Raw genomic sequence first — 27,841 nt, 5'->3', positions numbered from 1 at the left:
AGCTACAAAAATATTTACTGCCGGATATAAACACACATTAATAAGAAGCTAGAATCGGTCTACATTAACACCGGAACTAGTCCTTTATTAAAAGAAATACAATTTGAACATTTAAATATTCAAATTGTATCTGTTAAACCTGATGCTGGCCCCTAAAAGTGCCAAAAACAATTGTTTTAATAAAGGACTGGTGCCAGTAAAAATCTGAAAGGTGTCTTTTAATATATAAACACACATTTGTTCACGGTTTATTTATTTTTATAAATATATAGGATAAGTCACACAGCTGAAAACGCTTAATGTTTTTAAAGAGAAACAGAAACACAAAAGCCATTTCTTTTTTAACTGAATTAAACTGAAATTTGATAATTGCAGTATGTTTTTATGCAATTGAATATATGAAAATGAATGCAAATGTTTATACTTATATATATATATATATATATATATATACAATAACTGAAATAACTTGTATATATATATATATAGGATGATTCAATTATTGGAGATAAGAAGATGGGACTAATTATCAAGTTTATAGAGCAGTCAGAGGATAGTGATGGTGATGTTGCAAATCTGATTTTTGAGATATAGGAAAAAGTTTTTTAAAATTATAAGGGGTGTTTTTGAGCCATTATATGGACAGTATGCAACAAAATAGATACCTTTTTTGTAATAAGTAACATTTTCTTAAACTAACAATTTTCAAGATATTAGCCAGTTTCTGCTAAAAATCTGATTTCTCTTTTTCCAAAAGTTTCTATGCTGGAAACTAAGTTTATCAGTTTAATTATCAAAAAGCTTTACATGACAGAAAAAGTTGATAGTACCAAAAGTGCATTTCAAAATTTTATTTAAATTAGATGCTGCAAATTTTTATCTCTTTGGTATATATAGACATTTTTCTAGGAAAAATGTTTTAACACATTTTGTAATTTACATCTACTAATCTTATGAAAACTTCCCAAAATTCAGGTTTTCATGTTTTCAGTAGAAGGATACTGAAAGCAAACTATTTCCTTCATTTGTCCCCATAAAGATTGGCATAAAGGTTTGCAGCTTGTAAATAATTTTCGAGACATGCACCTAAAGCTATCAGCATAGTAAATGCTTCTACATTTGAATAACTCATTTTCATGAAAATAGAGGAAACAAGTAAATACACAAAAAATATTTGTTTTAAAAAGATCACTTTGAAAATGACTCCTTCATGCCTTTGAAAAAGTAACAATTCAATTTATTCAAAGGTTGCTTGTTCTGATACAATAAGATGATTTAAAAAAAAAAACTGATAAACTTAGTTCCCAGCATAGAAACTTTTGGGGAAAAAGCAAAATCAGATTTTGAGCAGAAACTGGCTGATATCTTGACAACTGATCACATTTTCTTAAATTTAACAATTACAAAAGATGTTTGTTGTTGCATCATATAATGGCTCAAAAACACCTCCTTATAATTTAAAAAACCTTTATTTTGTTCAAAAATTTTAAAAGTTAAATTGAAGACAGTCTGTTGAAAACAGAATCACCATTTATTCACTTTCAATGTTCCTGAATACAAACTTTTGATTACCAACCTTTCTCTGTCATCAAAATTAAAACTTTCCTTTAAAAACAAAGAAAAAATATCCAATTAAAAACACAAAACAAGCTGAAAATCTACATTTACCAGTACTTGCTTCTAGTAGATAAAAAGTTCTACTGTCTCCAAGTGGTAAGGATGGAAGGAAAGAAGTCTGTGGCATTGCCCGTTCTGATTTTTAAACATGTGTTTTTAATTGGATATTTTTCTTTAAGGAAAGTTTTTTTAAGTTTAATGACCAAGTAGCCTACAGAGAAAGGTCAGTAATCAAAAGTTTATATTCCAGAACATTGAAAGTGAATAAATGGTAATTCCTTTTTCAATAGATTGTCTTCATTTTAATTTTTAAACTTAATTGCCATCTGACAAAATTCTACAATTTAGTTGAACTTTTTTGTTTCGTATCTCAAAAACCGCTGATATTCAAGGTCACCAAAATTGTCCCATCTGCTCTATAAACTTGAAATTAGTCCCATCTTCCTATCTCCAATAGTTTTTGAGGGGAAGAACTACTGAATGCCACTAGTGAATTACCCTGTATATAAATATTTATTAATTTCTTTTACCTGAAAATATATTCAATTTATTTGAACTAAATAAATATGTAATTTAATAAGAATCTCATGTTTTCTTCTATTATTAGATGATGATGTAAAATTTTCAAACTGTGATCTTCATGTTGGACGATACCATCTTGTTGGGGCTGATTTACGTTCAATCACTGAATTGGAAAGAAAACTTTTGAATGATGGTTTACTTGATACAACAGTACCAACAATTTTCTTGGCTGAATGTGTATTGGTATATATGAGCATAGAACAATCTTCAGCATTACTTAAATGGATATCTAAAAATTTCCAAACAGTTGTTTTTCTTAATTATGAACAGGTAAAAACATTAATATCTATATGTTATATTAATATAAGTTTTAAAACAACAAGCATGCTTCAACTTGGTAGAAAATTTTTTTTAATATGCAATATTCAGGTAGCCTTTACTAGCTATTGTCATGTTTTGAATGAATATTTAAATAGAAACAAATGGAAACAACACTTGTTGACTACAAAGTATATGTTTAAATATCCAGAAAATAATTGTTGACTTCAAATATTAAAATTATTATAACTTGAAAGCAACAAAATTCTTTTCTGGACATATAAATGTGTGTTCTATTTGTCAAGCTTCTGTTTGTTTCTATTTAAATAGTCATTGTAAGTAAGTGATGACTAGTAAAGGCTAGCTGAAAACATTTACATTTTAAAAAATTTTCACTGAGTTAATGTTTGTTATTACTTTGATCATGTTCCTGATTTTAAAATTATAAAATTTTTAATATCTAAGATTTTAAATTTAATTTATTTAATGAAATATTAGTGCTGTAGTCTCTAGAAAGTATAGTTAGGTCCCTATTTATTGCAATATTCAATTTAGTGTGTATTTGCTGCTGCTTGCATAAGATACATTAGTTTTTGTACATTATCTGAAATGCTCTTTAAAATGGGCAAAAAGAAAGATTCCTTCAGATGAAAATACTGAGTGTAAAATAGAAGTGACTTGTTATGTTATTTTTCCATCATGTCAAATTTTTGTTCTGACACAAATATAGTTATAACAATCCTAAAAATTGACCTCTTTGAGCTCTCTGAGCGGTAAGGGGCCTAAAACCACAAAAAAAAAATCTTAAAATAGGATGTGATGTTGGAATGGGTCTTAATTTACACTATGGAATACTACAGGTATACCTTGACTTACGTCGTTCCCGATTATACGTCGTTTGTTAAAAAAGTATATGGAAAAATAAAAATCAAGGTTAAGTCATTTTATTCGACTTTACGTCTGTCCGCCACAAATATTGAAGTCGTAATATCACTATAAAAGCATTTAAAGCACATAAAATCATATTAAAATATATACGAGTATGTTCTGTATTTACAGAACATGCATTCGTAAATTTAGATTACTTTTTTCTGTACTATATTAAAAACTAAAATTTATTTGTTTGTAATCTTAAAATAGATCCTTATTAACCATATATTATTAGAAATTCATTAATAAATAAAATACAGAACCAGAAATGGTAATTTATGGTTTAGCCTAGTGATGAGTAGATTCGGAGACAAGTAAATTCGACTTACGTCGCTTTCCTGGAACCAATTACCGACGTAAGGCGAAGGTATACCTGTATATAATAATCAGTGGAAATAAAATAAAAAGGTAAAGTTGCATCAGCTTTTTGTGATTTGCAAACATCTATATGGAATGTAGATGTTTGCAAATCACATTACAGTGATTTAAATGGAGTCTTTTAATTTCCAAATTCTCCTGATGACAATGACTATAGGTTCGTCGAAAGTGCTTGTGATAAAAAACATACATGTAATGCTGACCTCAGTGCCTTTTCCATTTTAGAATAGTTTTTAAATATTCCTTTCATTTTTGGTTCAAAATAAGATTTTCAATTAATGTATCAATTAAACATTTACTAACATGAGTTTTTATATATTAATGTAGGTTAATATGGGTGATAAGTTTGGTCAGGTAATGATTCAGAATCTTCAGAAGAGATGTTGTGAGTTACCTGGTGTTAAGGCATGCCAAACTTTGGAGGCACAGAAAGATAGGTAAGTTTAAGAAATTATTAAATATAATTCATAAAAATCAATTATTTAAGAAAAGTTTAGAATTCAATTAATCATAAAAACTTATTAATATATATTTAAAAGATTAAAAATATGCTAGTAATGACCTAAGTAATTTAAGTTATGTTATTGAATGTCTTTTACTGTTTCCGGTACAGAAAGTGTTTATAGTGAAATATCAATCAAAAATTTTATTTTATTTTTTAATCTGTTATATATATTTGATTTTTAGTCTTTATTTTACAAAGAAACTTACAAATATTTGATGTCGCAGGAACTACTAAACAATTTGTATAAGTACATATACTTATACAAATTGAGAGTTTATAAAAAGAGATCAAATATACCAGTTTAATTGCATTCCAGTGATTGTGATGGATATCTAGAAGACTTCAAAAATATTTTTTTTTGGTATTCAATCTTTAATATTGTATATTTTTTAAACAAATAGGCTATTGTAGAAAGCAAATGGAATACAAGGAACAGTTACTCATAGATTATAATCCTATGACAAGTGTGTGCACATATATATACTTACACGTGACATATATAGTTTATAAATGCCTTGATGTTAGTTTGGCATAGAAGTAGGCATCAGCATTAACTGATTACATTACAATTCATCAATATCATAATAAAAGTAGTAATAAGTAAATGAACATTGAAATTCATGTTTTCCAGTAAAAATCTATTTAAAGAAATTTTCACTAAAATTTGTTTTGTTAATTTTATTTTGTTATTTTATGAAGACAAAATAAACAATACACACTATAGTTTTACATAACTTACTTCATCTTTTCTTGATATACATTCTAGCTGCTTATCATGTTTATTAAGAGAATGAAAAGAATTGTTATGAATCTAATCAATTTTATGAAGTTTTGGTTCATTTGTATGCACCATACTTTGTTTTGAGAAGCTTTTCAAATTTGACTCCTAGTGAAGTGTTTATTAAAAAAATATTAATACATTAAGATAAAAATATTTTACTTGTTTTAAATACTAAATTAATCAATTATTTAATACCAATTGATACCATTGGAATGTTTCATATCAATTCTGGTTATTTAATACCAGAATTGATATGAAACAGAACTATATATAGAATTTATTATAAATGTTTAAAAAAAAATTAAGCAGACAGGAAATAATCTTTTTATTAAAACTATGTTAGCAAACTTATTTATGAAAATATTTATATAAACACTTACGATGTCATAAGAAATTAATAGAGAAAAGATTAATCTTTTCTCTTTCATTATCACAAAATATAAAATGGTCTATTATAAATTTTATATATATCATGGTATCATAAATTTGTGCCTTGATTTATTTATTAACCCTTTCTGAACCCTTCCACAATTATCATTCACACCCTCAATTTGAGATAAAGTATCAATGAATTGATTTTAAAAAATGAGAACAAAGTGCAAAAATTGATAGGTAATATCAATAAATTACAAATATTTATCATTTTTTATTTTAATAATTTTTATTGTGTAACAAAACATAATTTATAATATATTTCCAGTGTATTAAAATTTTTATAAAATTTATTAAGGTATAAATTTATACTTTTGTAACCCACTACAGAATTCATTAATTTCCTGCACTTTGATACATAGTTTAATAATTAGTTTAATAGACATAAAGTTGGGTAATAAATATCACTGATTTTGGCAAATTTAGGGCTTAAAAACTGTCAACATTGATCATACCTACACTTTACCAACCTTTAATATGCTGTCTATTTTATTAACGTAATCTATCTAACATTTTTGGTCAATTAATTGACTGAAAACGTTAGATTACATTAATAAAATAGACTACACTTTACCAACCTTTAATATGCAGTTATTTTGAAAGTGCAGTTTGAGAAGATCATACCTGTAGTAATACTGTAGTATGTTATAGTTTTGAATATCAACTAGGTAGCCTGATCACTTTTTTTATGTGGGAAAAATGCTTTTTGAAAATTTTTAAATTTAACTTTTTGTTTAAATTATGTTGCGTTTAAAAACAGTTGCCCTTTTTGTTGAAAGATTGGTTATAAAATTACGTGTTGCTAAGTCACGAATTCATTTTTTTATGGACAGTACAGTACTATTTGTATATCAGAGAATCCTGTTTGTTGATTTATGATTCCTTGTGTTTACTAGATTTACATACAAATGATGATAAAATAAAAATACTATGTTTCATTTGTAAATTGCTTCTTTTTTCATTACATTGAAATTGTGTATCCTATCAAACATGTTTCTACAGGATGCATGTACTATACTTTTTTGCACAGTCTTTGGAATGTATCAACTGTGCAAAAAGGGATAGATGTACTTGATATTCATGATAAGTAAAATGCTGTTTTATTATGTTCATATTCCACACAATGAGAAATGTGAAGGTCAAAGAATTTGGACAAAGTTGGTCAGGGAAAATCAGGGAATTCAAAACAAATTTTAAGTAGAAATCTTGTATATACTATGTATCATATAAGGTGAAAATGTCCAGTGACATTTTAACTTGTGCAGTCTTTAAAGGTCATTTCACACCAAAATGTTATGCATATCTCATGCAATATGCTCTATACTTTCAGAAAACAGCTTTTATTAAGGCCCACCAGTGGCTAAATGGATAAAACCACCAAACACTGAATTGCACCTAGTCATGTAAAGTACTAATTATTATTATTGGATATGTGTGCTGGTAAGATGCCCGTTAACCTAACGGGTACTTTACGCAAGTTTGCAGTTAAATTGCCGGGCCTGGACTTGTGCGTGCATTGAAATAATTTCAATAAGAGATCAATTATTTAATAGTAACTCAATTAAAGACTATTTACAAAATTAGTAACAAGCAAACAATTTATTCAATGAAAAAATCAACGATTTGAACAACAGACAAAATCAAATTAATCTAGCTTAGAACTATTACCCCTTGGAACTTGACAATCTCAAGTACTTAACCTATGTACTGTACAACAATTCTTACAAATCTAAGGTACTAACCATCATCTCAATATACTAGGAACCTTTTTCCTTTTTCTATCCTTCCCTCTATCCTCAAAACTCGGTCCCTCTCTCTCTGGAACTGACTTCTATCACTGGAATTGCCTTGATCGCTTTCTGGACTTCACTTCGTAATGCTGCTCTCTGGCGCTCACCTCGATTGTCTTCTCTTGACGTACTGGCTTTATACTTTGAGGTAACGTCATAATTCTGACTGGAATCACTCCCCTCATTTACATACTTAAATCTAACATTTAATTTTTATTCTTTTCCTGGCAGCCTAATTACCAACAATGCTCGCTAACCTTTTACATTATTTTTTAGTACATTTTTTGGGATGTTTAATTTTTATAAGGTTTAGCAAGTTCCCTACTTAGTGCTTGTGGGCGTCCCCCCCCTTTTCTTACTGAGGAACTTCGTTTAACTTCCACCTTGTGGTGCAAGTGCGCGTTAGTTTCCTTACGGCGCTTTGTCTCGTCAGTGAGTTGGTTTTTCTTCTGTTTTAGTTACTAAGGTGAGTAGTGAGGGAACCTTTGTCCTAACAAAACATAAACCCCAAACAAAAATAGAATAAAAGCAAAATAAAAATTAACTAAAAATAACACTTGGACTCAGTTCCTTACAGTCAACAGGCTGGTCATGTGGAGTTTTCTGGGTTTTCTTCACATTAGTAACACATAAATAGGGACTAGTTTCCATAAATATTCTCTGGGAGGCATCCTTCCTTGGCAGATTGCTCATATGTTGCATTGCCTTAACAAAAATTCAAACCTATTAGTTCAAACGAATATATTCACATCTCAAGAGCTATACCTCTATATAACATACACTGAGCTCTATTTTTATGCTATTACCCAAGAAAAAATTACAAAACGTCGTGCAATATTTGACTGAGTTTGCATTTGTAAAAAAATGTATTAACCTTTATATTTTACTAGCAGACCCCGCCACGCGTTGTGGCTCAAAATGTATCTATTATAAATTTATAACACTTCCACCGTGGGGGGAATTTTTCAAAAAATTTCTTCTTAGTGTAGATTCTCTTGACATACCCTATTAAAACGCAATCAAAAATGCAAAAACCCGCATCTAAAATAGTATAATAGAAGCCAAGTTCTTCACGGTAAGCCTTAATCCTGCCTCTCTCCCCTGCGGGGGGAATATTGAAAAATTTCTTGTTAGTGTACATTCTGTTGACATACCTTATTAAAACGCATTCAAAAACGCAAAAACCCACATCTAAAATAGTATAAATAGAAGCAGAGTTCTTTACGGTAAGCCTTAATTTTAACCATCTCCCTTTAGTGTGGTTGAATTTCGACATGTATATTATATAAAAACATGTGCGTATTCGAATGCAGCGTTGTGTCAAAATTTCAAAGGAATCGGTAGGAACAAACGAACATTACATTTTTATATATATAAATAGATAGAAGATGATCTGCTTTAGTTCATTTTCACAGAAAAGCATAATGCCTCACAGAAAAGCAAACTTAGGGTGTCGTACTCGTAGCGCCATCTGTTGGACATAAAAGCCTTAACCATGGATGATATTATTTAATTCATATGAATGTTTAACAAAATAATATACAGCCTATGTCCACCCTGAAGTTCCATTCTAAATATTGGTGAAAGAATTTTTGAAATCGGATGAGTAGTTTTGGAGATTAACTGCTACATCCAAACTTACTTACTTATTTACATACTTACAAACATTATCTCTTTATAATATTAGTATAGATTACTTTTCCAGTAGTTCACATGCTACACAAAAAAATTGATACTAAGTAGCATGTTAGGCACTGGAAATGCAACACAAGGGCAATCTGCTAATTGGGAAATGTCTGCCAAGTGGGTTTTTAAGGGAAACTGGCCCCTATTTGGGCATTATTGATGCAAAGAAATCCTGGTAAACTTCACTAGCCAGACTGTCAGTTCAAGTGTGAACCCAAGCTGACTACCAGTGTTTAGGGATCAAATTGCTTAGCCACTGATGCAACATAAGTGTAGGATGGAAAACAACACACTACTGGATTCAAGGTGGAAAATTTTTTTGTAGCAGTCTTGACTAGGATTTGATTCAGGATCCTTCCTGAAATGCTACTGCTCAGTTGTTTGGCTGGCTTTCAGTGTGTGAGGAAAACCAAGTGTTTTTGAAATTGACCCTTTGACATGTTATTGAAACAATGTGAAGTGCAAAGACAAAAATAAAAAATTCAGCAATAAGTTGCATAACTTTCCTGGCAAAAGAATTTAAAATTGCATTCTGACCTTTAACCATCAAAATTTCATAGCATCAATTGCACTGATTGATGCTATGAAATTTTGATGGTTAAAGGTCAAAATGCAATTTTAAATTCTTTATATCCTTAAATTCCCTTATATTCAAGCTACCATGCCAAATTTAGTTTCTTAATCTTTACTCCATTGTAAAGTGGTAATTCTAGAAAATTCTCCATAGTCAGCCAAATGGTGAACATAATCAACTATTGTGACAGTCGAAAATAAATCAATAAACAAACCTTAGTCAATCCAGCTATAAATTTATTTAAATAAAAGTGTTTTCAATTAGATTTTACTGATCTTGATATTTATTAGTTTAATTAATTTTACAAAATGTAATTTTCTGTGTTTATTAATTATCACATTTTAATTATTTATTCTTAAAACTTTCATATTTATGACTTTATTTTGAGTTTGTAATTATACATTCTAAAGAATTCGAAGCATTGGTAACTAAAGATAATCAGTAAAATCTGATTGAAAACGTTTTTATTTCAATAAATTTATAGTTGAATTTATTAAGGTTTAGTTTATTGATTTAACTATAGTGAGCTTCTCCAGAACCAACTAAGACCAGCTTTATGCAGGAAATGTCAAGGTATCTTTTCCAATATTGTGTGCTTCATACAAGACAATAACAGGTCTCATACAACAAATGACACCAGGATGTTGCTTCAAGATATGTGTTTCGAGGGCCTTCCACATCCTCCATACTCCCTTGACTCATCACCAGATGAGTTTCACCTCTTTTGCCATTATAAGACACACTGTTGTAGGACTGCCATTTCCAATCTGACAAGAAGCTTCAGCCTGCAATGCATGAGTTACTCAGTGGCCAAAAGACTTCTGGCAAATTATGCATTGGTATCCCACTGGCACAAATGCATAAATGATGCATTTGTGCCAGTGGGATACCAGTGCATCAAGATGTCAGAGGATTACTCCAAGACTTAGATAAGTGTGCTATGCCTTTACTTTGTAAGTTGATGTTTCAGAGCACATTTTCAGTTACTTAATGATTGACCCTTATATATATAATTTCTTTTTTATTTATGGTTTTATTTTTTCATTATTTTTACTTTCCCGGCTGTTATGTAAAATTAAGTCTCTTGCTATTTTATATTAATTTTAAAAATGTATAAAGTTTTCATAAAAATCTCATAACAGATGGCACCACATACAATTTTAGTTATTTATTTTGATTAATAATACAAATGTTAATTTTTAAATAAAATCTCAAAAGCCAGGAAAGTTACACAACTCGTTGCTAGATTTTTTTTATATGGAAATTTGTATGTTTGTTATTGCAATGATAAAATAATACTATCATCATCATCATTCTTGTGAATTAGTTTATTGAAAAATTTGAAAGCCAGCATTAATTCTTGAATAAGAATATAGTAGTTGGAATTATTGATATTCAAATTATGTATTATGAATTGTTATAATTACAATTCTGTTTTAAAATATTGTAAAATATTAAGTCATTAAATGTGTGTGTTGAACTTTAATTGTTTTTAATTTCATTTTCAGTCTATATTTGTATATTTCAATTTGGTCAATTTAATCAAAATTTTTTTACAATGAGGTTTTTAACTGAAGGATGGGAAGGAGCAAAAACTTGGAGTATGATGGAAGTGTATGATTCATTACCTTCTCAAGAAATTCGAAGGTAAGGAAATTTAAATTTTATACAGTTAAAATAATTTTTATTTTATAACAGTATTTAATCTTTTATAAGATAACTTATTAAAATAATGATTTATTTATTTTATTTTTTTTTTTAGAATAGAGAGTTTAGAGTTCCTGGATGAAAAGGAATTATTATTGCAGCTATTACAGCATTATTGTATTACTTTGGCTTATAAAGGTGACAAGGAACTCTTGTTCTGTGATGTTGGATTTGCATAGTCATCCTTGTACATTGTTGTTCTTCATTATTTGTGTTCTCTTCTTGAATTATACAATCATCATAAAGCCATGTTCACTTCTAGCCAAGAAGTATACAAGATGAAGATATTGTCAAATATTAAAAATAACATAATAATAATAATTATAATAATCGACTTAAAGTAAAATTTTTAATATATTTGTGACATGTTTGTTATTTTACAAATCTGTACACTCATGCTGTTGTTAATATAATGTAATAATTGTTGCAAGATTACAAGTTTCCTTTCTTAATCTATCTATTGTCATTTTAAAAATACATTTGATAAACTTTTTAATCCGTTCTTTTTCTTGCACTTTTAAAATGTAAAAAATTTTTAAACAGTTTAAAAAACTATTTAAAACGGTTAATTTTGTTGGCGAAATACTTTTAAAACGAAATAAAATTCATAATTAATAGGAAAATATAATGGGTAACTGAACTTTCAGATTTGAGTTTTGATTTACTTTTTTTTACTATGCCTTTCATATAATTTAACACAGTTGATTTATGTACGTTCATAAAATAAAGATGTGTTGATAGTTTATATTGTAATATTATATATATTACAATATATATATATAAAATCACAATAATTCTTAAATTAAGATACTTATGAAAATAAAAGTTTTATTTTCCAATTTAAAATGGATTTTTAAAATATTTTGTAAGAAATTTGTTTTATGACTTTTGTTTGNGGGATAGCGAATCTAATTTCAAAATTAAGGACCTTACTCATTTTTAATATATTGAATATTAAATTACTCAAATTTTGAATCCATGGAATTATTTTATTTCATTAAATAATAATAAATTACTACCTAATATGATTTGTTGGGAGAAATAGAAATGCTTTAAAAATGTTCCATCAAGTAAACAGGAAAATAAAATTGTTTTATTTCTGTGGTGGATTTTTTAAAGGACGCAGTACATTTAATGACATCCAGTGAAAACGAACTGTTTTTTTAAAATGATAACCTAATAACTTTTCAGGAAGTGGTTTTTTTATAGATAAACAGTAAAAAGTTTATCTAGGTTTTTTATTATTTTTACTCATATCTTTAAAACCAATTTAGTGTTATTTGCAGTAAGAGTAATAAAAAGATATTTTGGAAATTATAATAATGTATATACTTAATGTAGTTTAAAAATTATTTTTTATAGTAAAATTATAAGCTAGCAATGATTTATGTAAAAAAAGATGATAGATTTTTGTTGCATCATTTTGGTTTTGGTCTTTCAATTATTAGAAGAAAAAAGTTTTCCAGGACTGGCTACCTGCTTTAAATCTAGATTTATTTATTTTTTTTAAGAATATTAATGAGAGCTTTAAACCCTTTTTTACTGTTATATGTAATCAATTTATTATATCATTATTTACAAATCATTCAGTTTGCTGGATTATTTCAATCCAGGAAATATCTAATTATGCAAGAAAAACTTATGCACATTACAGTTGATAAATTTTTTAATCTGTTCTTTTTCTTGCACTTTTAAAATGTAAAAAATTTTTAAACAGTTTAAAAAACTATTTAAAACGGTTAATTTTGTTGGCGAAATACTTTTAAAACGAAATAAAATTCATAATTAATAGGAAAATATAATGGGTAACTGAACTTTCAGATTTGAGTTTTGATTTACTTTTTTTTACTATGCCTTTCATATAATTTAACACAGTTGATTTATGTACGTTCATAAAATAAAGATGTGTTGATAGTTTATATTGTAATATTATATATATTACAATATATATATATATAAAATCACAATAATTCTTAAATTAAGATACTTATGAAAATAAAAGTTTTATTTTCCAATTTAAAATGGATTTTTAAAATATTTTGTAAGAAATTTGTTTTATGACTTTTGTTTGCAGATGTGTGCCTACATAAATAATATAAATAATATACACACGTGTATACATTTTTAATTTAGTCACTTACAAAATAATTTATTACAACAAAAAAATATTCTGAAAAGGATTTAAAATAGTTCATAATTTTTCAGTTTATTAGTTTCACGTTTTTATACTTCTTCAAGGAACTTGAAGTTGCAACACTGAACATCATTAAAACCTTTGTAAATATTGAATAGTTGTGGTTCCTATATACAAGGAAACACGATTGCAACAATTGCGAATATTTACCTACATCAAACAAAAATAATATATAAAAATAATTTTGTTGGATGAACAATATATCAAATAAATTTTTCATGTTGTTTAGATTACTCTAAAAAAAAAACCTGTTGATTCATTTAACCTGAGGCGATCACTTATTTAACTGCTATTAAATTATATATAGGTTGTTGGTTTTGTTTCATTAAATTTTTATCATCGTTTAATATGCTTCTGGGCATATTTTAGTAAAAGTAATATCGATTGGCTACAAAATTTTAATTAAGAAAATTGTTTTAATAAACGAATACAACTTGGTATTAAAATGTTAATTTGATATTTTTATACATTAGACGTAGTTAAACACCCAATTAAGTTGCTGAAAAAGATGATGGGTTTAATAAATCTGAGTTTAAATCTACAGAAAACTTCGTGGCACTTTGACACTTCCGAATTGTACTTAATTTATTTGACTTATAATTTTTTTTTTCTTTTCCCCTCTTGTTTTCTAACTTCAGATGATTGTATTTTGTATGTTTTCTAGATAATCCATCATAATAGGTGGGAATGAACTCTGTAAGAAATGAAATATATAAGAATAATTCAAGAATTGGATATTTAGGTTATAGTCTAAAACTGATATTTACCTCGAAGCTGCGTTATAAAGCAAAAAATAAATTTTTAATGTATATTTCTATTTCTGCTTATGATTGTAGAAAACATCAAAAGTTCTATATTCTTCGTTTAAAAAAATAAAATAAAATATAGTCCGATTTACAACGTGATAAACTTCGATTTTTCATTCGAATGAGTGCCGATATTACCATTAGGAAATGATTAGTGCAGTGACCATTTCGCGTTTTATAGCTCAGCAAACTTTTTTAAATTTGGCGTTAATAAAGAATAAACAACCAAATAATGTCTATTTTTACTTGAATTATTCTTTATAGAGATAGATATAATTGTATTTATAAGACGCTACAGGCTATATAAAATTTTCTATTTATTTGTTTGATATAAAATATAAAAATTTTTCTACTTAAAATATTTCATTGTTTAAAAAAAGTTAGGCTAAAAATTATTACAACCATTTATATATGAGCAAGTTTTAATCCTATTTTTAGAGCAGCTTTTATCTCAAAAATTCACATAAAAGTTTGAATATTTCTTTTGATCTTTAAGTCAAATGAAATTTCGTCAGCGGAATTTCACTTAAACTGAATGTACTGTACTCGTATATTTAATTTTAATACCCGTCGATTAAGTTGTTAAGAGTACTGTATTAAAGTTTTTAATGCTCTGTAACATGAAGTCAGATCAATTGGCTTCAGTATTAAGTTTAGTTATGTTTATTATAACCGAAAATAATTGGTGGGAGATTAAAAAACAAATTTAGTATTTATTTAATATTGAAAAATTTGCGAAAATGATCATATTTTGAAAATTGATCTTTTGTCTTAGAGGCGTTACCGATATTACGGACTTTACAATAACTGTTCAAGTCATCTCAATAAACATTTATTGTAAATTTTAATTGCTAGTATCAAATCCCTCATTATGGACAAATGGATTCTCTGTAAGATCGGTTTACATCTAAAAGCTATAACATGAATTCTCGATCAAACTACTGTATATATGAAAAATAATGGCACTGAATTAAATTCAAATCATCAATGACATATATTGATGATGATTTTTATTTGTTATTCATGTATGCTATTTACGAGAATTATTGTATTTGAAGCAATTATAAACGAAATTTCTGGTTTACTTGAATAAAACACTTAAATTAGGTTAGGTTACGTTAGTACGCAGCGATTTATTTTATTATATCACAGTTGAAGAGTTCCAAAATCATACGTTAACTTAGATTCTAATATTAAACTAATTTTAAATTTAGACAAAAATAATTTCATTTATGTTCAATTTTCAGAAATGATCTTTAATGGAAAAATGACGTAAATATATATGAGAAATTAAGAACTGGCTTGTTTAAATAACACCACTTTGAATAACTTTTCAATGATATACCGAATACCATTGTTTTTATGAATATCTAAGAAGTAAGACGAGTAAGAACGTTAAGTTACTTATAAAAATTGTATTTTACTTTAAATTTGAAGGAAAAATATCAGATTCATGATACAATTGGCTCAAATGTGTAGCCTACAATACAATATGAAGTCTAAAATGCGAAATTTATTTTAAAAAATACATATTACAGAAAAATATTTAAAAAGTAGATTACAATTGTTTTCAAACTCCCTAGTTTGATAATTGATTAAATTGATAGAATTGATTCTTAATTTTTAGCGGAAACGACTAAATTGAGATGTCATTTTAATTAATATATCAAATTTCAGCCAAGGATATTCTTGCGAGAAAGAAACATTGACCACTCCAGTGATTTTATAGTAGCGAATGGTTCTTTCACGAGGAAAGTCCCAATTCAAATTACGCTCTAGCGGACACCCTTCTATTTCCTGAATAACCAGTGAAAGGTAAAAGGGAGGAGTTTTGTTACTTGTTACTGCATAAGCGGAAAGGGTGTTACCGGCAAAAAAAAAAAAAAATAGAGCGAACCTTGTCATTTAGTTTTTCTTCTTTCCTATTTATTAATAAGTATCTAATTATATTATATTATTATATTAAATTATTGGTAATGTATCTACTGGCATTGCTTTAAAATAGATACATACGAATATGTATTATTATCGTTTCATTTTTAATGTTTTAATTATAGTCACAACTCGATACATCGATAATCGAAATTTGACTATATTATGATTAAGTATACATATCTATCTATGCAATGTTAATATATTACATCAATAAATACTCGTACTATACTCATAAAATACTTATTATTTTCTGTTCTCTACAACGACAGTTATGCAGTAAATTAAATGTTAATTTAATTTATCGCCCGTTTCAATTTAACAAAATGTGGCACTCTTAAATTAGTAAGACGGCACCTTGCCAGATTTAGTGAGTGCTTTAGTGTTTTAAATTTTTTGTTGATAGTATTATTAGGCATATTATTATTATGTATATCTGTTCTAACGTCCAACTTTGTCGGATTACAAATACATTTATTTCTACAAATTTAAATGAGGGAGCAGACGAATGAATGACGAAGACATTCCACAATGAAATGTGATTTTAACTAAACTTCATTACTGTTTTTACTTTCTCTATAGGAAAATTTTATTGAATCGATTTTAATATATTTAAGTTTAGACTGTATATCGCTTCTATTAATAAATAATAGGCATATGTTATGGCCTAATCGTTTTTTTTTTCCTTGTCCTCATGCATTAACGTATTAATTATAATTTGTTTCATTCTTATTGCCTCTAGTGCTTTTCCGGTTTTCTTCTTTTTGATTTAACCCGTGGTCTATATTTCACTTTATCATTTTACATTCTTTCTAGATGGCATTTCTCCATAATTGTCGACTTTCTTACATGACATCTATCACTCCTGTCAGTTCTTTTGTGTCCTGTCATAATTTTAAAAATCTCTTTTGTGTAGCAAGTAGCAATTTCTTTCTTTTTGTTTTAACTTCTTGATTTTTCTGTTATATTTCAATGTATATTTTGATGTTACCTTAATTGCACAGAATTTTGAAATAGTATCTTGATGATGGGAGAGGCTTGCGTGCTATAAATGCAATAGAACGAATAATTTCTAACAAATATTTTAAAGGCCGTTGCAACATGAGACTCGTGACAAATGACCCCACTATTAAAAAAAAAAATCATCTCCAAAGGTCATATTACGGGAGACATGATAGGGCCTGTGTTTGCTGACACATGTTTCGGGCATTTGCCCCTCAGCTGACGGCTTTTTTATTTTTTGGTGTTACATATTTGGCTTATATTTATATTCATTAGGCCAAATATGTAACATCAAAAAATGTTAACTTAAAATATTTTATTATTGTAAAAATGAATGTTTTGTTATTATTATTAGTAGTAATAGTAGTGAAAATTAATAAGCTAATTAAATAAATGCATTTTGATAATTACAATTAAAGTTAGAAGCTTGTTAATATTACGAAAATGGCTCGGTATTTGTTCCTTTATAAAGATTAGGTTATAAAATCAGGAGTTTTTGGTAGATTTTCTACAAGTATTGTAGATGTTGTTTTAAAACATATTTGTGATTTAAAATAGGATATTTAGGCCTAAATAAATTCACGCATGTACTGTACACACATATATACACACATACAGCAAATAATATTATACAGTATATATATGTATGTCAGGGCCTAATTTGGCACGAGGCAGGCAAGGCACTTTCCCGGGGCCCGTAATAAGTTCTAAACGTGCCATTGTTTTATTTGTATTGCGAATTACTATATTATTAGCGCCATATTCAAGGGTTAATAATTAAGAACGACATTACCTACTGCCTCGACATCTAACAACAACACTGAGAATTAGATAATGTTTGTATATGTGAATTAGATCTGTTCGGTGAAGTTCAGAATAAAGCAGTATTTGTTGAGAAAAATATAATGTTTATTGCTGCATAATTTTATTGTAGCCCCAAAAATACAATGTAAGATATTCAAATGTAAAAATAAAAATACTTTAATTTTAAATATTACAATTTTATTTATATTTGTAGTAATACAAAATTTGTAAAAGGGCCCGTAAATATTATTTTGCCTAGGGTCCGCGAAGGTCTAAATTAGGCCCTGGTGTGTGTGTGTGAGTATGAGTGAATATAAATACAGGCTTAGAGTCGGAGAGACGACTAACTCATCGCCAAATTGGAAGTGATACCAAAAAGGCATCGTAATGTTTATAGAAATATAAGTACATTGATGCCATTCTTAGGCTTGCCGCAGGTGCCAAAGTCATACATAACGGTCCCGCACTTACATACAAGGTATGTATACAAACACGAACACACATAATAACAAAATGATTAGTACAAATAAGTTATAAAAAATTATAATTTGTAATTGCAACGTGTAATTTCTTAGCTTTTAATAACATAGATCATATCAGATTTAAAAAAAAAGAAAAATATAAAGCAGTTTTCATCTTTGTATCATTTATAACATGTATATATAACTTTTTAAAAAATGTTAATATTACAATAGATGAAAGTCTAAAGTCCAGCAGCTGGACTCCAGCCCAACAGTGGCAGAGTGGATAAAACCAGTGAACACTGGACTTGGTTGCGGGTTTGTACAGTATGTTACCAATTGACTGTGTGGAGTTTCCGGTTTTCTTCGCGTGTCTAACACCTAAATAACGGCCAGTTTTCCATAGAGGGTCTTTCCGGGAGACCTCGCCCATATGTCGCGTTTCTCATTCTATCAACCCAAACCAATCGGAAAGTCCAACTGTATTTATTATAAACTATATTAAGAATACTATAAATTGCGTTTTTTAAATATTATAAATTTAACAATTAATATAAATAATTTTATAAAAACTTTATTTTTCTTCCTCTGTGGGCACTAAGAGGGCCTTTTTCATAGTCGTTTTGAGTTCGGCCAAACCCACTGTGAGGTAGTGAAAATGAAAAATTTTCGAGGTTTCTCGACTGCCCAGGTTAGATCTCCAGAACAGCAGATGACACAACCGCCTCTTATCCGGCCGTCTTTTATAAAAACTAATAACGATTACAGCAAGAATAATAATCATGAAATTTGACAGTTCAAGGCTTAAAATCTTAAATCTGTGATATATTTGAAGATATAAAAAATTCAAAGCAGTTTGTACAACAAAAATTGCCTTGTAATTCGTAATAAAAAACAAATTATTGACAAATACATATTTACATGTCATTAATAACAATTGATGACTTAATGATAATAAATGCGTCATTATTATTCATTTCTATTGCAATTTTGTATTTCTTGAATTAATAATTTTCCCTTTTTTATTTTTATATTTAAGTGAAAATAACTATAGACAAAGTTAAATATTTTGGAACTGACAGATCTAAACATAAACAATATTACATCTCGACAATTTAAAGCAAAATTATAATTTTATCTTTTCTATTTATAAATTCTATTACGAAAACATATCTTTATTTTGATTAATATATAACATGTTTTAAATATTGTAATGATTTTTTTGTTATATTATTTTTACATGTAAAAAGAGAATATTGTTAGCCTGGTGAGAGAATGGAATGAAATAAATTTGTTTTATCTTTTGTAAATGTTATTAATTCATAGGTTATACCAATTACTATAAAAGTACAAAATAAATATTGAAATGAATATAAAAATATTTATTTTAATGAAAAACATTTTATAGTTTTCATATAGGATACATTCTGTAAACAATATCTCATAAATTATTATTAAAACCATAGTAAATTCGAATCAAAGTTGTCGAAAAAGTTATTAAAATAACTAATATACTGTACTAAAAATTCAAAATTATTTTAAGGAATTTAAATTTAAAATATCGTAACGATAGGGATAAACAACGCTAAATTTTTATACAAAGGATATAATACACCCTTCGTGCAAACATAATTAACCTTACAATTGCATGAAACTATTGAATAATATTTCGTAATAATTCAATTAATTCGGAAAAAGGAAAAGATGTTACACACCGTTTAATGCAAAAATGAAATATTTGAAAACAGTTTTCCTTAAGACAAAAATACACGAAGTACTATCGTTTAAAAATCAGAATCTGCAAGGTAATAGCTGAGTTTGAAGTGGTCTAGATTTTCTAATCGCTCCGATAGCATATCCCAGCTTTCATTATACTATTATCAATTTCCACCTTATTATATTTGATTTTGTAATTCAATGTAAACTTACTGTCAGTTAATTTTATCGAATTATAACTTGTTTTGTAACGAAAGTATGTGTAGCAGCTGCAAAGCACACTGTTATTTCAGTTGTGTTTTGCAGTTATGAAATGATTACTCAATTAATTACAATATTTTCAACCTTTCGAATGAAATAAACAAAAGTGAATGTAAAACTAATAGTTAATTACTATCAAACTTTTATAACAGAGCTTTGTAACTTTATACTGAATATTTACTTAATTTATTAATAAATTATAAAAGTGAATGAATAAGGTAAATTTTATGAATTTCGAAAATGAAAATCCTTTCTGTTTTACTCTTTCCTCCTGTGGCACTAAGTAAGAGGGCGTTTCTTTAAGCTCGTCGTGGAATCGGCCATTCCCGCAATGGAAGCGAGGAATTCGACCCGACATATCCAGTATGGACCACCCCCGAAAATTTCTAAGAGTTTATCGATCGCCTAGATTTGATCCCAGGTTCCTCAGAGCAGTAGACTATTGCCTTAACCATCTCGGGCCATCCGGCTACCAATTAATCTGATTTATATACGCCTGTTCAGAATCATTTAAAATTAGAACAGTTACGATGTTTTTCGTGATAAATAAACAAGATTACGTAATTTAATGTATTACAATATACAAAAATTAAAAATTTGTAGATTAACATAAAACAAAGACGACTGTAATGCAATAATTGAATCTTGGTAAACAATATATACTCATAGAAACAAAAACAGTGTTCTCTGGTGACCTACCTTCCTGTCTAAGTAAACTGTACAATTTTTCAATATTAATAATTCACTTACCTATTTTCTCATTACCGTTAAAATATATTATAAAATATTTTCGAATTATAACGAGTACGAAAAAATGCACATATATTTGGATCATAACTTTATTTATTTATTTTTTTTTTTTCGGCGCAAAGATAGATCGTCTACGATAAAAGTTTATATCAATCAAACAAAAATAATATATAAAAATAATTTTGTTGGATGAACAATATATCAAATAAATTTTTCATGTTGTTTAGATTACTCTAAAAAAAAAACCNATATATACTCATAGAAACAAAAACAGTGTTCTCTGGTGACCTACCTTCCTGTCTAAGTAAACTGTACAATTTTTCAATATTAATAATTCACTTACCTATTTTCTCATTACCGTTAAAATATATTATAAAATATTTTCGAATTATAACGAGTACGAAAAAATGCACATATATTTGGATCATAACTTTATTTATTTATTTTTTTTCGGCGCAAAGATAGATCGTCTACGATAAAAGTTTATATCAATCAAACAAAAATAAAGCAAACATAAATAAATACTATTATGATAAAAGTAGCAGTTATAGTATTATTTGCTATCATTATCGTGAAGTTGAAAGCTAGCAATTGAGAGTAGGACGATGCATTAATTGCGGTGCGCGCGCATATAAAATATCTAGAAAGAGTATTTATTGAAAAGTTGGTGTGGAACACTCAACAGGTATGAATTGCAGTCAAGAAAATAGCACAGGTAACTGTAGCAATGGAGAGGAAAATCCTTCGGAGCCACCTCTTCTCAAAACTGTTCATGATATTTTATTAGTTACTTTATTAGTAGCTGTCATGTTTGCTATGGGGTGTCATATCACGGTAAAAGAGGTAAGCCGGAATTATATATTTGATTAATTAGTTGACCTTTTTTTTCCAATGGAGATAAATGTCACGTGTAAACAATAATTTAAGATAATTACAATTTATCTTTTAAAAAATAAAAGAATGATTTTATACATCTGTTTTCCTTGTTTATCTAAATATTGAAAAATTAAGCGTTTTAAACATTCATATTATTTATGGTCTATTGAATTTTTTTTATTCTTAAAAATACCTATTAAATTTTAAAAAATAATGCATAAACTATTTTGTTCTTAATATATAAAAATACACGTAGATTATTTACAGTTTATATACATAAAAATATGCGAGGAAGTTAATAAAAGTATCCAACCGTATAATATATAACGTAAACTTACATAAGATGAAACGAGATGGAATTTTAGAACTAGAAAAATAAGTAGCAAATAATAACTTTTTAAAGAAAAAACTAACTAAAAGTTATATAAGTTAGTATGTGAAGTGTTTATTTTATTTGTAAAACCTGTAATATTTGCAGATATATAAACAACTAAATATTTTCATTTATATGTTTATTTTTGTTATATTATTTTTACATGTAAAAAGAGAATATTGTTAGCCTGGTGAGAGAATGGAATGAAATAAATTTGTTTTATCTTTTGTAAATGTTATTAATTCATAGGTTATACCAATTACTATAAAAGTACAAAATAAATATTGAAATGAATATAAAAATATTTATTTTAATGAAAAACATTTTATAGTTTTCATATAGGATACATTCTGTAAACAATATCTCATAAATTATTATTAAAACCATAGTAAATTCGAATCAAAGTTGTCGAAAAAGTTATTAAAATAACTAATATACTGTACTAAAAATTCAAAATTATTTTAAGGAATTTAAATTTAAAATATCGTAACGATAGGGATAAACAACGCTAAATTTTTATACAAAGGATATAATACACCCTTCGTGCAAACATAATTAACCTTACAATTGCATGAAACTATTGAATAATATTTCGTAATAATTCAATTAATTCGGAAAAAGGAAAAGATGTTACACACCGTTTAATGCAAAAATGAAATATTTGAAAACAGTTTTCCTTAAGACAAAAATACACGAAGTACTATCGTTTAAAAATCAGAATCTGCAAGGTAATAGCTGAGTTTGAAGTGGTCTAGATTTTCTAATCGCTCCGATAGCATATCCCAGCTTTCATTATACTATTATCAATTTCCACCTTATTATATTTGATTTTGTAATTCAATGTAAACTTACTGTCAGTTAATTTTATCGAATTATAACTTGTTTTGTAACGAAAGTATGTGTAGCAGCTGCAAAGCACACTGTTATTTCAGTTGTGTTTTGCAGTTATGAAATGATTACTCAATTAATTACAATATTTTCAACCTTTCGAATGAAATAAACAAAAGTGAATGTAAAACTAATAGTTAATTACTATCAAACTTTTATAACAGAGCTTTGTAACTTTATACTGAATATTTACTTAATTTATTAATAAATTATAAAAGTGAATGAATAAGGTAAATTTTATGAATTTCGAAAATGAAAATCCTTTCTGTTTTACTCTTTCCTCCTGTGGCACTAAGTAAGAGGGCGTTTCTTTAAGCTCGTCGTGGAATCGGCCATTCCCGCAATGGAAGCGAGGAATTCGACCCGACATATCCAGTATGGACCACCCCCGAAAATTTCTAAGAGTTTATCGATCGCCTAGATTTGATCCCAGGTTCCTCAGAGCAGTAGACTATTGCCTTAACCATCTCGGGCCATCCGGCTACCAATTAATCTGATTTATATACGCCTGTTCAGAATCATTTAAAATTAGAACAGTTACGATGTTTTTCGTGATAAATAAACAANATATTTTATATATATATATAAAGTATTTTCTCGGTATAAATAACATAAATAATTTACTTCAGTAGTTGTAGATGAATTTTTAAAAATCAACTTCGGTTTTTGACCGATATCCGAGCAATAATGACGGATAAGATTCTTCGTGCAGTATTAGCATGTGTTTTATTCACGCTATATTTCAACACTGGTAATTTGATTTTCATTGCAAAATACAACTCTAATGAAGGATTAAGAGGTCTCATATGGCCTACATTTTCGCCTTTTTTTTCTATGAAAAAGGGGTTAGGCTACGTTAATAAATTTCGACACGCGCTGTAGGTCTTCCTCCTATATTTCGGCAATAAAAGTTTATTCGCTTTAAAGCTGGAGAATCATAACGAAACAGATAAAATTGATGGTCGTTGTTTGTCTTAAGTGAATGACTGTTAAGAAATAGACTGTAGTCTAAACTATTTTTCATCTAGCCAATTTTTTCTAATTACATTTGATGGACGTTTGAGAGTTATCATCGACGGTTTATTTAACAAATGATTGATAAGATAAAGATTAGCCGAAATAACAAAAATACCATAAAGAAACCGTATTTAACTTAATTATACTTAATTAATTTGTATCAGGATCGGTTGGCAATCGAGGAAATGATGAGATTTCGTTTCCTGAAGGGATAATTAATTTAAAATATTAAAGGAAATATAAATAATGAGGATGCAGATCATTACGGTTTTTTTTTTTACATTAGGATTTATCAATATGATTTAAGGATAATCTGTAAAGACAAGGTCGAGGGCATTCTATTTCTATTTGTCTTTTATTCTGTTATGAAATGTCCGTACAGAGTGTAAATAAAATTTAATATTAGGCTATACATAAATATGCATATACGTGTAACCTATAATAAATATTTTTTTCATTTTCTGCAATATAGTTCGCCATTGTAAGTTGTGCAATTTCACCATGTACGGTGGAAACTATTGTCTATAATGGCGAAAGTTTTATATTTTTCGTGATAGTCTTGTTAGAAAAATGTAAGATACTCTTCTGTGCCAACAATTATGCAATTTTATACACCGGAAATTCTCTTTGGCAAAATTTTTTTTTTCATTTGCATTCTTGAAAATAGTATTTAATTAGGTAATAAGTATGGAGAAGTTAGTTAGTCATTAAGTTCATATTAATCCTGAGTGATCAAACTCGTATTTTACAAAGTTTAATAAGTTTGTAAATTTATGTTTTGTTAAACGAAATTTTCTGAAAAAAATAAAATTGTTTTCTTACACTATAGATAAAATCTATATGTAAAAAATCGTTTTAGAACGTAAACCCACTTTTAATATTTAATGCGAATCTCGCATAACGCGACATTCTTGTGGAACCTATATGAAGGTCCCTATATATATCTGTCTGTGACTATAGGGCGAATGATTGGGCTAACGCACTTTTATTGACAATGAATCCAACTCTTAAATCAGCAAATTGAGCAATACTCACTGTACTGAATACTCTGATTTTCATATATTTTTCTCAAAGAGTGTACTCGATATTGTATAATAAAATTTTTCTCACTACGTTCAAAAACATAGGATTGAAATATTATATATTACAGTTAATCGTTTTATCCAGTTTTTGACGTTTCTATGTTAATTGTAAATGGTTGCATAAGTGTTTAAGCAGTCACACTCGAGATGGAGTACAGATTTACGCTGAATTTCGTTTAGAGCTGTATTTACTAACACGCAACTCCCGCTTATAATAAAGACCATACTGTAACCTATATTATTTCTGAGTTATATATATTTGAATTAGTATTACATAACTATATAAAAGTTATACCAAAATTTAAAATTTTCTTTTAATTATTTTATATTTTACAATTATTACAATAAAATATATAAAATAACTTTTATATAAACTTAATTAACCACCTATAATTTATGTAAATCGATATTAAATCTTTAAGTTAATGTAAAAAAATATTTACGAATTTAAAATAAAATTTTGTAAAATATTAATAATTTAATTAAATATTATTTCCGAGAAATTTTATATTAACATTTTAGATAATATAAAAATATGTTTTTATATTAAAATTTAACAAACGGTAATTTTAATTTGATATGCAGTTGTTTTTAATATAAAATTTCAAAATATAGTAATTTTATAGCCCACGCTTTTGAGACCTAATTACAAAATAGAATCAGACGAAATTAGTTTAATTATTTAATATTAAAAAAATAATAACTCCATGATATTTTTAGTGATTGCAAATAATTGATATTAGAACAAATCTGCTTCGAGAAATAAGAAAAAAAGTTTAAAATCTTAGTTTCTCTCTCTCTCTAGCATGAATTTAATATTTCAAACACGTCCATTAATGTTGACTCACTTGTCAGTTGATAATGAAAGTTGGAAGTTAGTGCACATCCAGGTCAGTGAGACTCGCTTTTGCAATCGTGTTGATTCTTTTAACTTTCTGTCGTGACATCCAAAAACAGTAGGTCAGTTTGTAATGGTTACAAGTTTTGTAACCTAGAATTTAAGGATTTTCATTGACATTACGTGATCGTTTAATAGAGTAACGTGAATGATTTCAAGTTTTTACGCTATCGTAATTGTTATTAATAGCATTATTAATGTTAAAATTTATTTTTCTGAAGTTGTAGTCGTACAGTTTAGAATTATTATATATAAAAGATAGTTTACACACTATTTTCTTAATTAATTATACGAGATTATAACTACAAGAATTTAATGACAGCTAAAGCCTAATCCAGTGAGGAAAATGCTTTCTAACCGACATAGAGTGAGTCTGGAAGTTGGAACCTTAAAATTAATTCCCTAAAAAGTGTCGGAAAATTCTATTCTCTACCTAATTCAGTAGTACAGTAAATTACCTGACATAAGCGCAATTAGCTAGATTTAAATTAAGCAATAATTATGATAATGGGCGTATATTACTTTGCCTCCCTTGAAGAAGTTACTGAAGACATACGTGTATTCAATGTTGCAATTTCTTCATCCATACGTTAGGTCGTTAATATTTTGTGATTTTGTAGTAGTTTTGCATATTCATCCAACTTATTAGGTCTGTTTCGATATATTTGAATAATTCAAAAAGGCAATAATTTAATAAAATGTATTTTATTCAGAAATTTCGGTTAACTCTGAGCATTTTTTGAAAATAATAAATAAACATTTCAATCTAAAAATGTAAATAATACGTTAAAATCAAACTTAATTTATTATTAAAAAGAAATGAATGACTTTACACATATGAATATTACGTGATCTCACATTATTTACGACTTTTTGAAGGATACAGATTTTGCTTTATCATGTTTTAGATGTAAAATGCAATGTATTAACATTTTTTAAAGCATTTAGCAGTTAAAATTCAAAGAAGAAATTACATCAAAGTAAATAAATTATTATCTACAAATTGATAAACGAAAACAATAAATAAATATTTGAAAGAAGTTTCTAGGTAAAATCGTAAAATATTTTTCATACAATAACAGGTAAATTTGCTTCGTTATATTTCTAGTAAATTTGTGCTAAGTAAACGTTTTTTACTGTTATGGAAGTTTTTTCGAAACAGCAATTTTATATGAAAATAAAGTTATGTAACTGTCAAATTTTATTTTTGATTTATTAAAGGAACAATGATAAATTCACAATGAGATTATTATTGGTTGAATCTATACGTAAAGAATACTAAGTATTGTACATTCATAACTATGTAGAAGTAAGGGTTATTATTGAATATCGTGTATAGAATTATTCTATAATGCTATTAAAATGACAATACAGAATAAAATTTCAATTTACTTTTAAATAAAAGACACAAAAAAACGTTAATTTGGTATATTATCAAAGTAATGATTTCTTCATGTTTCATTTAAAATATTACTAATGCTGTATAATTATAATATTAAAAAATTATATTTTCAGCATAAAAACATATAATTTAATTTATA

At 27.4% G+C, this 27,841-nt stretch overlaps 2 protein-coding genes across 4 annotated transcripts in view; both read left to right on the top strand.

The window, feature by feature from the left end:
* Positions 1 to 11,476, top strand: part of LOC111626934 (leucine carboxyl methyltransferase 1-like) — a 38,993-nt gene extending 27,517 nt beyond the window's left edge. The window contains exons 3-6 of the mRNA XM_023370470.1: positions 2,225 to 2,469; positions 4,093 to 4,202; positions 11,097 to 11,180; positions 11,296 to 11,476. Coding sequence (XP_023226238.1) covers positions 2,225 to 2,469; positions 4,093 to 4,202; positions 11,097 to 11,180; positions 11,296 to 11,419 — 563 coding nt within the window. The 3' untranslated portion in view covers positions 11,420 to 11,476. The remainder of the gene's footprint in view (positions 1 to 2,224; positions 2,470 to 4,092; positions 4,203 to 11,096; positions 11,181 to 11,295) is intronic.
* A 10,333-nt stretch (positions 11,477 to 21,809) lies between these two features.
* Positions 21,810 to 27,841, top strand: part of LOC111626933 (ileal sodium/bile acid cotransporter-like) — a 24,901-nt gene continuing 18,869 nt past the window's right edge. For 2 of the 3 annotated variants that reach the window (XM_023370464.1, XM_023370463.1), the window contains exon 1: positions 21,810 to 22,009. In XM_023370464.1, coding sequence (XP_023226232.1) covers positions 21,854 to 22,009 — 156 coding nt within the window. In that variant the 5' untranslated portion in view covers positions 21,810 to 21,853. Of the gene's footprint in view, positions 22,010 to 26,342; positions 26,363 to 27,841 lie in introns of those variants that run through there. The other variant, XM_023370468.1, reaches the window with a different exon arrangement.

The sequence above is a fragment of the Centruroides sculpturatus genome, unplaced genomic scaffold, assembly GCF_000671375.1.
Source record: "Centruroides sculpturatus isolate CEXI.00-Female unplaced genomic scaffold, Cexi_2.0 scaffold164, whole genome shotgun sequence".
NCBI classification, from domain to species: domain Eukaryota; kingdom Metazoa; phylum Arthropoda; class Arachnida; order Scorpiones; family Buthidae; genus Centruroides; species Centruroides sculpturatus.
This window is presented reverse-complemented; position numbering and strand designations above follow the sequence as displayed.